General features: G+C 24.6%; 1 protein-coding gene across 2 annotated transcripts; it reads right to left on the reverse strand.

Moving 5' to 3' along the window:
- Positions 1-354: 354 nt before the first annotated feature.
- Positions 355-15,794, reverse strand: LOC132929506 (uncharacterized). 2 transcript variants are annotated; one of them, XM_060994894.1, is made up of 23 exons: positions 15,644-15,794; positions 15,436-15,572; positions 11,578-11,664; positions 10,281-10,538; positions 10,119-10,172; positions 9,087-9,325; positions 8,466-8,631; positions 8,077-8,166; positions 6,808-6,942; positions 6,139-6,282; positions 5,929-6,066; positions 5,437-5,576; positions 4,686-4,875; positions 3,991-4,061; positions 3,608-3,839; positions 3,251-3,384; positions 2,978-3,170; positions 2,773-2,912; positions 2,541-2,706; positions 2,224-2,465; positions 2,060-2,132; positions 1,767-1,975; positions 355-1,055 (listed from the first exon to the last, which is right to left on the reverse strand). In XM_060994894.1, the coding sequence occupies exons 2-23, from the start codon at positions 15,548-15,550 to the stop codon at positions 942-944; spliced, it is 3,330 nt and encodes a 1,109-aa protein (XP_060850877.1). In that variant the 5' UTR covers positions 15,551-15,572; positions 15,644-15,794; the 3' UTR covers positions 355-941. The 2 variants fall into 2 exon arrangements, with proteins under 2 accessions (XP_060850877.1, XP_060850876.1); XM_060994893.1 differs by lacking the exon at positions 15,644-15,794 and having other exon boundaries at positions 15,436-15,583.
- Positions 15,795-16,067: the final 273 nt, after the last annotated feature.

The following is a 16,067-nucleotide window of genomic DNA, read 5'->3' on the forward strand; positions in this document are numbered from 1 at the left end:
TACAGTAAATTACAATTTACAATTTAGTTTTTTACATTTATAGTTTTAAGTTAATAAATAGTAGTAGGTATGCATTATATTTTTATAAAATATATAAAATATGTACCTACTAAGAATAACTATGCTAATAATTATTAATTATTATGGTTAATGATCAATTTTTCATATTTTCCAAAAAGAAGCCGATTAACACAGATTTTACATTTATCAGGCATTACAATAGTAAGAGACAAACTTAAACTTTAAAATTTACTTATAAGCCTCTTGGGTATAGCACATAACGGAGTATATACAATATTATATAATTTGTACCGACGTTATATTAATTAAATAGGAACAAATAAAATACAAACGTTAAGACTCGCAAGTATTGTTGTTTAATTGTTTGTACTTGAAAATAAAATACAAGCTTGGCCACTGTAATAGTCAACACTATTTTGTAAAACGGTTGTTTTTCTAGTAAACTGAATTTTCATTGTTTTCAAATTTACAATAAATAATAAGGTGCGTAAATCGATTTATACAACTTCATTAGACATTTATACCGATGAAATTAAGCCATTCAGTTCTCTATACTGAATAACAGACCTATAAAAACGAACGGATCTTGATTAATTATTAAGTCTTAAAATGTTAAGGTACAATTATGTTTCCCCGTTGATTTAAACACTATAATGGCTAACGCATTACAATATAAATCAGTATAAACGTATTACGTTTACGTATAATGTTTAATTATTAATAATAATAATAATATGTTTATAGAAAAAGCACTTTATACTTTATAGTATAATAATAATATAACAAAATATTAGTACAACTGTGTTAGATAAATTACAAAGAAAAATAATGTAAAATATTATGATTTCACTTGTTATATTAAATAAAATGTCGGTTATTAATAATAAAAATAATATATCGATTACGTTAACAATATACTCTTAAGTATCTAAAAGCGTTGTAGCGAGAATTCTGGACGGCAAACTATACCATAGTGACTTGGATACGGATATTATTCCAATTGAATAAGTCGAGCCAGGATTTAAATTGTCGAGCTGTAAAATATGAAATTGATTTAATGCGACGAAAGTAATTTGATTCGAACTGTAGAGTGTAGACATTTAAAAAAAGAAGATAATTTGGTAGGGTTAGAATTTTGACGCTCATTTCATTGCGCTTATCTCAGTAAGAGCCTGTGGTACAGCAATTATCGTAATAATAATATTTAGTTCTAGAAAACAATATAACACAATATAATGTAATATACTAATATGTATAACTTTAAATTCTGAACACGATAAGTAATTTACTGGTTTTTAATTACCCAAGAGTTTTAAAATGGAGCCATACTGAGTTATAGAAGGAACTAACTAAACATTTTTATTTATTTTTATTTTCCGGACACTTGTTTATTGTTATTGGGTGGATTCATTTCTTTAAAGTACAATGGTCGTTTTTAAAATATGGTGTTATTTTATGGGCTAAGTCAACAAACATGTGAATATGTGATTAATAGGGATTACTGAATAATGGATATGCCTATTGAATAATGCAATACGAGCAAGCCATAAAAGTTCACTCTTTAATTAACTATAGAAAAATATCTTAGTATGATTTTGCCACTTTGGTGGGTATAATATATGAATGATAACTGCAGCTAACAAGTGAGATTATACGTATTTTTATAACTAAAATTCTTGATAATATGTATAGTATTGTATATTATTGTAGTATAACTATTTAAATTTATAGTTTTAATGAATTACCGTATAATTAAAAGAAGGTACTTCTTCAGAAATTGGATATTCTGTTGTCTGAACTCCTGAATATAAATTTATATTGGCGTATGATATTTCTTCTACATTTATAACGAACATTTTCAGTATACCATTAAATATCCATGGAATATCCCACTGGAGAGATATAAAAGTATTTCCAATGTCAGTAATTTTTAAATTATTTGGGGAATCTGGTACTAAACAGAACATTTAATTAATCCGTGATCATAAAATAACATAATGCTTTCTTATATTATTGTATCTATTTAGATCTTACTTACATTCATCGTTTATGTCAAATGAAATAGACGACACTGGGCCACCTTCAGGATAATCAATCGACTTCGGCTTTATCTATAATATAAAATACAATTTCATAAATAATATTATAACCAATTTTTTTTATACTCTAAATTATTTTATATTGCTTATTAACAATACGTACTTTGAAAGTAAAGTTGTTTTTTGGGCTCAAATTATGATAAGTATAGCAATAATATTCTGGCCAAGCAGGACATTTCGTCGGGGAAATAACTGAAACTTTGTTTTTATTTTCAAAAGAGTCTTCATTAATTGATACTATAAATCCATCTAAACTTTCATCTTCTATGTAATACCAACGAAGTCCCGCTAATCGATATTTAAGACTTTTTTTATAAACTACTAAGTCATTGACTGGTGCTAAATCTGTGTGAGAATAAAATAAAATATTTATTGGTATATAAATAAATAATAAATAATTCATAATAATAATGAACTCACATCTTGTTTTAGTAGTAAAATTCGTAAACATATAATATTCAGGATTATAACCGATGTGTGTTTTTATAAAAACTTTCAGTTCATAATAATTATTTGAATGGAGATCATTAATGTAAATGTAGTTTTTTTTCGTTTCATTTACTTGTAATATGTTATTTTCCTTATCCTATAAGAACAATATGTTTTAACTGTACAAAGAAATTATTACATATATTTAACAAAAAAAATGCACCATTAATTCAATGTAGAATGTTGATAAGAATCCATTTAATCTTGAACAATTTATGGGATCGACTTTCCATTGGATAAACACTGAACTGTTTGTCACATACATTGGGTGTTCAAGGTCAAAAACAGGTTCAGTTTTTGGTCCTTTGCAGAAACACAGAAATAATTTATCAAAATATAAATACAAAAAAGGCTTTATCAAACTTTACTTGATGATTGTGTTAATGCGAAAATTTGTGTTTCTTGTTGAGTATCAATATCATCATTAGCGACTTTAACTTGTATACAGTACTGCGCATTAGGAACCACATCGAATATTTCGTAGCTCGTTCGATTGGAAATTATTACTGATGTCCAATTATTTTTTAAATTGTCCAAAGAACAACTAAGAATTCGTTGCAGCTAAAACCAATTCGAAATTAATTTTATAGTAAAAAAAACGCCAACTAATGTATGAATGTAAGTTAGACTATTTCAATTACTTTAAATTTGACTATATACGTAAAAGGTTCATTCACTATTATGTCCTGTTGGTAAGTATTTTTTAATTTCCAGGATATTTTAATTTTATCATCAGTTGTAGTTGCAACAATATCTTTAATACTGACATCATTTTCTATGTTTACAATATAATATTTAATCGATATTTCAATATTTGATAAGCTTAAGCCTTTAAGCACGTGTACAGAACAAAATTCCCGGACAATTTATAGGTAAAACATTTTTTCAATTAATTTTTTTATTCTGCCGTATTAAAAAAAAAAAATGAGGAGTGGGTTTGAACTAAAAAACTGTCCTGTAAGCATGCTTGAATAGGTTAATGAAATTCAATATGTTACTTGTTATTAAGGGAGTAAATGAATAAATATGTGACGACATCATTGGTCCTTTATTAGTCTTTGGAGTCAGAGATATACTATAATTGTATCCAGGGTAAAGATTTTCTATTAAGTGGCCATTATTAGAACTTGATTCTATTTCTTCAATTCCCGACATTTGATTTTTTGATTGGTTAAACGTTAACGTCAATATATATTTAATTATATTGCATTCTAATCTTTTAAGATATATCTGTAAATTCATAATTTTGCCATTTGTCAATTACAATAAAACTTTGAACTAATAAACAATAATGTTTTGATTTATAATTACATACCAACTAATACATATTCAATAAAAAAAAATATGTAAATAAATTAAAGTTAACAAGAAGTCTGCTTACTCTATCCCATCTTACGTTGACACTTTTTATTCCACTGATTACTTGAATGTTATAATCAGTAATTTCAGGTTCTAAAAATGTTGAATTATAATAATAAATTTAAAACAATTTTAAAATTTTAATTACGCAATCAAAATATATTTTTATTATTTAGATAATAATTATGTTTTTATAATTTATAATAACTTATCCAGGTTTTTTTTTGTTGTACTGCTTATTTGAAAAAATAATTCTAAATTTTAAACAATACATTTCGAGATTTTTAACGTTATAACTATATGATGTAAGTATAACCATTACTCAATGAATGTATTTTTTAAGGTTAGATATATTATTTCAGTATAATTGTTTGAGATTGAGATAAGTATTATCTATTCACTGTTGAAATTTAAATGGATTATATGGTTAATTAAAATAAATACGTTTATTCTTAAATTGATTCATACATAACTTTTCGACAATTGTCTATATCCATAAATGGTTATATTATATTTAAAACTGTTTTGTTGTTTTAAGTTTGTAATTATAAATACTTCCTAAAACTGTCAAAGCTTCAATTTGTTTATTTGATTAATGCCAATTATGAATAATATAATAATTATTGTAAGCAATTATTATGTTTTCTTAATTTTCTTTAAAAATATTTTTATTTCAATAAATGACAATAATTTGAATAATTGATCCAAAATACTTACGGATACATGATGTTTTATATTGACCATATACTATATCTTCTTTATTGAGGTTTCCATCGTCTGTTATAATCAAAACACCGATTATATAAGTGGTATCTGGTTCTAAATTATTTAGAATATCGGTGGTTCTAGTATTATTTTCGTTTATAATTTTAATTTCAGATTTTGTAAATTCCTCTTCAATTATTGACTAAAAAATTAAAAATATTAATTAGAAATATGAAGTTTTTAGCTAATGACTTAAATAATAAATTATTGAATAAAATTTTTTACATATTTGTATGTATTTTATGGGTGAGTATATTATACTAGTCAGTAGTCACTAGATAATAATTATAAGTTTAACTATTATAAAGATGTTATTTAATTATAGTAAAAAATTTATTATTCCAGTTTATGTCGTAATAAAAACACTATAATGAATTGCTTAATTATTGGTAATCTGGGAAAGTGGGAAAGGAACCAAATATAAAATGTATAAATTTAATTTGTTTGGATTTTATATGATTTATAGTAATAAATAGTTCGTATTTTCGTAAGTTTTCATATTTAGTTATTTTATGATAAATTATTTTAAATATATGTAACCATATGGCTATATAATTATAACATTGTAAGAATAATCAAATATCCATTAAAATACAGTACTTATTTTTTATTTAGCGCTGTCATAAATATCTGTATAATATAAATAGTTTGTACTATTATCAATACTGTTTCAATTCCGTAAAAAAAAAGTATACCTACTTACTTTATAAAATATTTGATAATATTTTAACTTTATAGTGTTATCTCCTCCTTTTACATTATCCGATTCGAAATTTAATTCCATCTCTATTACCTCGTATTCATCCGAAAGAAGTCTTGGTGGATTAATGAGGTATGGATACTCTAAAAAATTAAATAAATTATAATTTATAATATCATATAATAATTATAATACTATACATTTGAAAAATAATTTAAATAATTGTACAATATTTCATAGTATATTGAAAGCTTTAAATTAAACGGTTGAAATATAGAAGGAATAATAAGTGATTGGAGTTATTTTTGTTTAATTTCCGAGTATAGTTTACCTATGAACAAAATTGTTTTATTAAATAATTATAATAAAGTGTTATACGTTTATGATTTCAATATTTTGCTAGATTCTTAAGATGTTTATAATGTACACAATTAGGTATAGATACATTTTAATTATGATATTTATATTTTTTATTTTTCGTATATTGTATCTTACTTTGTAAACAATACGGTGGTAAATATCCTTGTGAACATCCATGCTTGCAGATGCCGGTATATTGATCACATGTATTATTACGGCAATTTGATGAACATTTCTGTTTACAACTGGCGCCATATTTACCCGGTTGACAATCTATAAAAAAATATTATGCTCTGTTTTCATACAATCATACAACAGATTGTGTAAAAACAATATTCTTCAAACCTTCGTCACATAATGCACCAGTTAGACCTACTGGACACGTACAGCCATAATATTCTGTGCACATCAACAATCCGCGACACATTTCATCGGCATGCATCGAACAAATACCTTTACAGTCGGCTCCATAATGATTTGGTCCACATCCTAGAACGTATTTTATTTGTTGATTTATATTTTCGTATTAATAATAAAAAGAATATAATATATTATATATAATAATAATATGATATATTATTCTCATATTTGATAGATATTGTATTAAGTATATTAATTGTAAAATTTCTGTAAGACATTTTTCAAATACCTAACATTTTTTTATTGTTTCTTGAAATATTCTTATATTATCGTACCTGTTAACGTTTTTAAGTAATAGTACATTTTTATAAAACTCAGTTTTTTATAATTGATATTAACTCAGTGGTGTATTTTATCTAGGGTCTCAAATAATGCAACTGCATAGGTAGTCACAACTTTAATTTTTAAGGAAGCTAAAGATTAAATTCTCTAGGACACACTTTGGTTTGTGGGCGGGTGTCTATTTTTTGGTGCTGCATGGCCTTCTAAAAACCTATAGGTATACGCCACTGTATAAACTATAATATATTTATCTATAATATATTATTATATGTATATATGTATATATTTTCTTTTCTGTAGAAGTTTAGTTACCTATTTCACAGAATTGTCCTATAAATCCAGGTGGGCAAACGCATGTTGATTTTATTGGTTCCAAGTGACCTCCATTTAGACAAGATTTTGTTGATGATGTTGAAATGTTGTTGTAGGTAGTATTTTTAACCATATCTAATGTTAAAATAGAATATGAACAATGTAATGTTAAAATATATTTATAAAGTTTAATTATATAATGCATATTAGGTACTACATACAACTATACAAGTAGGTATAATAAGCATATGGATAATACATTTATAGGGGTATAAGTGTATAACTGTATAAGTTAATGTAATTTAAATATTATAATATATCAGCTAAAACAATAATAAAAAATAATAATAATACAATTTATAAAATGAAAAAATTCAATTGGGAATTTATATAATTGAGTTTAATGTATTAAAATTTAAAAACTAAATGATAAATTGTCGATTTCGGAAATGATTTTTAGCAGAACGTAGTTACTAAAACTGGTATATAATTAATTTAAAAATATAGACCCACTTAAGATTTAACTTTTTTTTTATGTATTTTGTAGGGGTATAACCAAGTTAATATGGGTATAATCATATTGAATTAGGTTATTTTCAATTTATAATTTCTGAAACTTTATAACCGTTGTCAATACCAAAAGATTTGTATGAAAATAAATCATTGTATAATTTATCCAAGGTATTAAAAAAATAAAAAGATACCTATCTCAGTGTGTAACTCTATAGTTTCATTTATTTTGAATTTATGGTCATTTAGGACTTTTTTTTTTCAATTCAATGATGAGGCTTGGACAGCTATTCCAATTATTTATGATATTCATAGAAAAAGGTCTAACTTCTTCTTCGTCCGTGAACAAATACCAAAATTAATTCAGTCCATTAAATTTAATATTGGTAAAATATATTATTAAACTGCGTTTTGTCAATAAAAAATAAATAAAAGATATGCATAAAATATATCTTGTTCTGTATATTTCGTAGTTTTTTACAATATTGTCACTAACAATGATGGGCAGTGTGTACTATTCTTTTTATATTTATATTTCTACTAGTAAAACTTATTTGATGTTTTTCTCCAGTATTTTTTAATTTTGAAATCTTATTTTTTTAAATTTATGTATTCCCACATAACAAAGTTACATTTTAAAATTTTTTTAAAAATTCATTTAGAAAACGTAAAACATTTTCATATGATTTTCTAATCATCTGTGTACGTTTTAAACATATTTTGAAAATATTTGAAGTTTAAATTTTTTAATATTTTTACCATTTTCCAGTATAATGAAAGGTTTTGGGGTGTTATTACACCAATTATCACCAATATCTTCCATGGAAATAAATCTGACTTCTTCTTCATCTAAGAACAAATAACAAAATTATTTTTTCACAGAAAGTAATATTTACAAGTCTTTAAAATTTAAAATTAATTTTACATAATCTAATTTATGATATATTAATGCGCAGAATTAATAATACTTAAAAAAAACGAAGATACATACTTCATTTTTGATTTTAAAGAACATAATATTTATTGTTATTTTATTTCAAATTTGTATCTAAAAAAATTCACTTAAATATATTTAGCAAACATCTACAATAATTTTTGTTGTTTATTTAATTAATATATACACATAAAACATTACAACAAATAATTACCATTATTTGGACATTGAGCAATACGTAAGAGTTCGAACCAATTTCCAAAATTGCTATTGTATCCATAATAATTACGCATATCACCATATTTTCTTTTTAATTGTAGTTTGTATTCTTGATCTTGAATAAGAGTCATGTTTTCAACTTTTAATGTTGTTATGCTATCCTGTGTTCCAAACAAATTTTTAACTTCATGCCATATATAATAAAAATATCCTAATAGGTATTGAAATTGGTACATTTATAATACTACTAATAATTACATTTCTGATTTAAAATCATTTATTATATTGCTTATAAGTTATAAGTTATAATAGTACCAAACATTTTAAAAAGGTTTTAATATTTATTTTTTACCAATGAATAACAATTTTGTTGCAAGTACGAGTACAATAAAATCAAAATTTTTTTTTTAATTTATTAAAATCTGTTTTTGTTTTCAATTCGATACTCAAAGAAGTAAAAATAAATCATAATTATTTAAATGAAGACATACATCGATATAAAATATAATCAGTGTTCATTATAAATAACATTTTTTTTAAAAAGTTAGTAAAAATAGAGCTGAGACTTATGTTAATTTTTTTCTGCATTTATAATGTTTGACAACATTTTACTTACACGTTTTTCTAATACTGGTGATGCTATTAACATATCGTTTTCATTTGATATAGTCAGGATGATATTCATATCAGAATTTATATTATGAAAATACGTAATTGATAAGCAACTTTGTTTTTTAATTGGCTTCCAATGAACCGTGAGAAATGTCTGATGAACATTATCACTAAAATAGTATGGATAATGATGTTGTTCATATTTATATTCTAATGTTTCCATACATTTATTCAACTTATATTCTGAAATTAGAAATTATATAATAAAACACATAATTTGGTATTGTAGAAAAATGAATTATTTCTTGAATTTAACATGATTTAAATATGATTAAATTATGATGTCGTAAAAATAATGTAATATACGTCGTGGTAATCCGAACATAGTTTTAACATATTGAAATAGTTATAATAACAACGTAACCCTCGTAACCTAATAAGGTACTTTGTTTTACATTTTTAAGTTTTCTGATGTAGCAAAAAATAATTTTGTTTTGAAAAGTACTGGGAATTATTTATTTTTGACCATCCAAAGTATCAACTAGCTAGGTATAATTTTATATCAGAAACTATTCGCTAAAGTTTAAAATCGAAACATTTATATTTTTTCTAAGGTTAGGTGTCTCCACTCAAAATCTAATAATATATTTTAAAACTTTGTTAAATTTAATGATGCATTTTAAATTATTACTATTTATAGTTGTAAATTATTTTTTTTATGTGTAATTTTTATATTTGTTTTGAAGGGCCAAGCTCGCCTGTAAATTAAAATAAATAAACATAATCATGTTTTTCAATGGTTTGAAATTGATATATGAATATTTTTATTAAATATGTTTAATATATACGAAAGAAATATAACCGGAACTTAGACGATAAGAATACTGGATTTATTTATGTTTAATTTACTTAAGGATTAGGAATTTAATTTTAATATCTTATTGAAAAACATTTATTATTATTATTATTTTTCTTTTGATAGTATATTAATACTTTGGTTATGAAATTATTACTCACCTACTATAATTAATATTACCTGTATTCGATGTAGGAGTGCTAGGGGTAACAGAGTTGAAGTCGCATTTTTTCCCTATATTAAAATTATACATGATTAGGTAATAAAGTCATCATCTTTTAATAATGATAGTTCTTAATTGAAACAATTATAAATTGTATCTAATAACATTTTATTTATTACCCGTAGATTCAATAGCTGATTGTTCCCAGAATATTGAATCAAAATAAACGCCCATACGACTATTATTTTGAATAATTCCGTATTTATGCAACCCAGCAGTATTTATTTGCAAGACATTATCCGACGTTGAATTATTATCTTTGATTTGTGTGTTTATTGACATCGGTATTCCAATGGCATTTGTCCTTGAATGTACTTCAATCATACAAAGCTGCTTCCACATTTGTCGTTGCCAAGGGCAAAAGGAATGCTCGTTCTCTAAATAATTATATTACGAATTTACGATATGATAAAAAAATTGTCACGGAATTTTGCCAAAATTTGACCAATTAAAGTCATTAAAACTCCTGAAATTAGTATCAAAATAATAATATTCTGGCCACTAAACTACAATACCTATAAACACTAAATAAAAAATAAGTAATAACAAAAATATAGAACATTAATTTTATGTCCATGCCCACAGTCCATAGGTCACCCACCACTTAACATTGCTGTGCTTTTACTTGCAATAACTAATTTCTACCAAGAAATTTGGATATTTGTATCAGTATCATTAATTTTTCCATTTTTTAGATAAAATAGTATATTTTATAATTTAGATGCACTAGAAATTGTCTGGTTATGAGCAAAATTAAATTTTCTAATTCAGCTAATATAAGAATATAATAAATTATTTAATATTCTGCGTTTTAATTTTTATTATGGTTTCAAAGAACCTGACAAGAACCAGTGCAGGTTAAGTGTGAAAGAAAAGTAAGTGTTGAACTCAGTCGCATCCTAAAGAAAACATCATAACACAGAGAGGATATTCTAATATAATTAGTATTATTATAAAATATATTACTTTATAAATAAACGTAGTTTAATACATTTTATGAGGTTCAACTTGTTCTGTACTTCTGTGATATTTTATATGAGTAGACATCGCATTAACTATAGGCGAAATTTCACTATCATTTGCCAGCACTCTAGCAAGTATCAGTTTTGAGGTGTTACTATTTAGACGTTATGTATGTATAAATATCTGATTTATTGTATTTTTATTGTAGGGTCTAAAAATACATGTTTTCCTAGTCACCTTTGGTCGGAATTGTTATTATTATGGGTTTTGAGTACAGACTTGATTATAATGTCAAATAAATCGGTATTTTATCGTACTATAAACTGAAAAATCTTAATTTCGAACATTTTACATATGTTATTATGTATAGAATATATAGGTACAACATCGGCCAATATTGAATACAACGATATAGTTTAAAATTATGATAACCTCGAGAACATAATATACTACCTTTTTGTTCTGTTATTGAACATTTAGTCGAGGAACGCATATTTCTGAATCTATAAATTGTAGTGATATCATAATCTTCAGAAGAATCTAAAATAATAACAAACAAAGAATTCATATAATTTTAAATTATAATACGTAATTGAACATATCACATATTACTATTGTTTATTTTTTGTTAATATTATTTTCATAATGCATCTCGAGGTGTTATATTACTTAATGTACATTTACAAATTATGAAATAGAAAAAAAACTATTGTGCTTCTTTGTTATTCTTTATGTTTTGGTGAATATACTATTTTATTTGTATATAATAAAAGGGCTAAAAAGTTTTTTATCACAATTTTATTAATTGAAAATTGAATACTGGTCCTTTTTTGAAGTTTGAATAATCAGGATATTGCATTTTCTACAATGAGTTTTATCGATTATAATTTATTATGTATTAAAATTAGATATATCTGAGAAGTTGGAAACTTATATTTAATAATTTCTAACTAAACTTAAGTAAATGATTTCGGTAATCATTTTATTTGACTGTAGTGATTTTAGGCATTACGAAAGATAAATTTAAATTTAATCTAAACGTTTTCTTCAATAGAAAATCTTTTTCCTATATACTTCAAAATAATTTGTAGATGTTAGATATATATCTTTTAATTAAAATCTATATAAGGTTTATTTTAAATAGTTTATTACAAACAGATCAACGTGTAGAGATTAGACTACAATGGCTATGCATATGTTTAAGTTTGTGTAGGTAATCAGATCAGTCCAAGGTTTGATGGTAAATTACATGTGATATATATTATATAATGATGATGGATATAATGATACAATATAAGGGGTATGGTACTAGGTCATGACATAAAGATCATCGCTATAAACTAAGGGCAACATTAGCAGACATCAAACCAGCATCACTGTAAAGTTTACAGAGATGTATAAATTCATGGATGTGTAGCCTTCATATTTTAATTGTTACCTAGTGTGTTTATACACGTAGCTCCATATCACGAAACGAAAAGGACAGTTTTAAAATTATGTTTTTTATGCATTGGTATGATAATGATTTTTTATATTATCATTATAATTTATTAACAATTTTTTTCCTAGAAAAATCGTATAATCGTATATTATAATAAGTATTAGATCAGCGGTTCTCAACCCATGGGTCACGGGCAGCATCGAACTGAGCTGTGGACTAAATAATTTTCACACAAGTACATTACTAAAGTATATATTTAAAATAATATTATTATATATTTATATTATATACTATATACATATGTGTAATTTTAGTTATTATTGCCTATTGGGCCTCAAAGATTTTTTTACAAAATTGGTGGTCCACGCAACAAAAAAGGTTGGGAACCGCTGTATTAGACCATCATCTACTTGTACGACGTTTTATCTATATTATAGTGTACCTTTTTAATACTTAAATTTATCCTTGGTATTAGTGTCAATTGGGAATGATTCACAGATATTTATTTGCATATTATATAGATTGCATAATACATCTTTACAAATAAATCATATTAAATGTTATAAAGCAGGGGTAGCCAACTTTAATAGACTTGTGAACTGACCTTCAGGTTGTTACGATCGACAAAAATAAGGTTAATAAACAAAAATATATTTTATATAATCATAAAATTGTATTGTTTGTTCCTATATATTGTTAATTTATGATGATTATAAATAAAAAAATAATAAAAAATAAACATGCGTGTTACACTTATAAGTATTGTTTAATTTCACAGTTTTACACAACACGTATTTTAATATATTATTTGATTACAAATTATTACTTTTAACTTATTATTATTATTTTTATTTAATTAACCAATGTACCTTTATGTAGCAACGTAGCGACTCGATATCAATTTATATTGTGTATAATCTCGTTTTTCATAGTTATTATTATTACCTTTTTCTTAATCTAATTTTTATATTCGTGGGTTAAACAGAGATGTACAAATTTAAAAAAAAATCCAAAACGTCGAGAATATGGGAAAGGAAGTTGCGATTAACTCAGACGCGTGTCACAATCGACCTGTTGTCGACTCCTGTTATAAATAACGATTATTGTTCAGTCAAGTGATGCTATAGTTTGTTGTTTAAATTGGCAACACAAACCATTCGATAATGGCACATTCCTAAGTTAGATAGAAATCTACATTTTCCGATAATGATTTGGTATGAATTACACATAGGTATCTAAGATTTTTATTAGATTATGTATTGGTTTTTCAATGATGTGTCTATTTTTATTTTTGTGTCTAAAATAATAAACAATATGGTATAATAATTTCTATAGTAGGGAAAATGTTTCGATCGTCAACATAAAGGTGAATTTTGGTATCAATAAGCTCTTCCCCGCCCTTTAATAAAAAATTGGACGCACCGCTGTGTAAATGTGTATAGTGGTTAATGGCAGATATTGGTATAACTTATTATAACTCTTATTCCCTTGATGAAAAATCGTTTAGCGACCACAGCCAGTTACGCCGATTTTTATTAATACTTTGTAATAATCTACACTGTGGATATTACGAAATTGTATTTTAGGCATTTTATAAGTAAATAATACAATTTAATTTGATTACAAATGTATTTTATTTTTATAAGCTAATGTATTTTTTGTTATTATCAATATTTTTTTTTATATTTTCATTCAAAGAAAATCATAAAGAAAATTTAATGTAATTATTATATCATTTTATCGGTTAGGTTATATTACCAAGACGAAGGAAATCTGTATTTGTCATTTGATAATCACTAGTCACATCAACTGTTGGTATCTAATGTTCATAATTAAAAAAATTGCTGATAAAGTAACATTATAGTATAGGTAATTACGTGTCTTATCTTTTTGATTATCGACTTGTCAGAGAGACTACAACGAATTTATTTGTATGCTAAAATCATTGATAGCACTCTACGGGCAACGGTATTGTCGTATGTACATTCAATGTTATATTATTTTATTTTACCTATTTAAATATTACATTTAAACTTTTTTGTTTTAATATTGACAAAAATTATTTTTTCTATTAATTCTCAAATTTTGTTTTGTGTATGATAATAATTTCGGAATATTATACGTAAATTAAGAATTTGTAAGTAGCAAATGAATAAATGTTAGAAAAATTTGAATGATCTTAATATAATGAAGGTATCATCATACAGTGTGAGTTATAAAAATTACAAATTTATATAATAATTAAAGTTTATAAATTGAGTAGATAATGATAAAATATACTCATCGAGTATGTTTCCTACTCTCTTTAAGTAACTAATTTAATTTGATTTCTGAATTAAAATTTGTTTATTTGTGATTTAAAAAGGCATTAGTCATCATTTATATTATAACTAGACTTGTGATTTTTTATTTGATTAAAATGTAGTATATCCTAGAATAAAATTAAAATATGCAGTTCATTTATTAAAATTATTAAATGATTATTCATAATGGCTGAACATTTATGAGATTAACTATACACAATATGTCAATATCCGACCTATGTATATTAATTAAAAATTAAACAACACGGGTACTTTTTTCAAAGTTTGAATAATTTGTTCATGTAATTTTCCACTATTTATTTAAACGGGTTTTGCTCAATTTAACAATATTTAGTATTGTGTTTAAGTTCAGCACGTACAACTATATTTATATAAATCAAAACCTAAAGTTTTATAAATTCTACATTTTAAAATCTTATTAGAAAAAAACAATTGAATCAACTTATAGACTACACATCTAATAAACCATAAGTAAAGGTTATAAACTTTAATTTAATTTAATTAAAATTGTTTATTATATTTGATTGCTGTATACGTATTACTTACTATTTTTGTGGGAATGCAGTGAAATTGTGACATTTTGTACTTGCACATCATTTTCGTTTGAAGCATTTAAAATGTCGAAGCTCAACAAAAAATAAATAGCTGGTAACAACAACATGCTATTATTATGGCTCCGATTCCTTGAGTACATAATGCATGGCTTTTATAATTCATAAAACAATATTAAATAATTTAAAAAAAAAATAATTACTTAATAAAATCTCGTAGCTTGTGTTCAGTAACGAGAATTTTCCTGAAACGATGCGTCTGCCAGTAGTTAATAATTAGTAATGTACAGCCGTACTGACTATACAAATATATTATACAATATAAGGTACTAAACTTATCGCACGCACGGCTATTTACAATAATTGTCGACACGAATATGAGATAAGTGTATTTGTTAAAAATCGGGGAACTCGTTCTGCTGGCTGCAACTTGTTTGCGTACATTTTTTATTTTTTACCTGAAAAATCGGATCTTGTTTGGGTACACGGTGATAAGTGTACGAGTGTTCTTATAACTGGTTGGCTGTATGTCATTTGCACATCGTTTGTTTTCTTGGAATTCTAGAAAAAAAACCCAAGGTAAAAAAGAACAATTTTTTAGTATATCAATTATATTAATTGAATTTG

The sequence above is a fragment of the Rhopalosiphum padi genome, chromosome 4 (genome assembly GCF_020882245.1).
Source record: "Rhopalosiphum padi isolate XX-2018 chromosome 4, ASM2088224v1, whole genome shotgun sequence".
In the NCBI taxonomy this organism is placed as follows: Eukaryota; Metazoa; Arthropoda; class Insecta; order Hemiptera; family Aphididae; genus Rhopalosiphum; species Rhopalosiphum padi.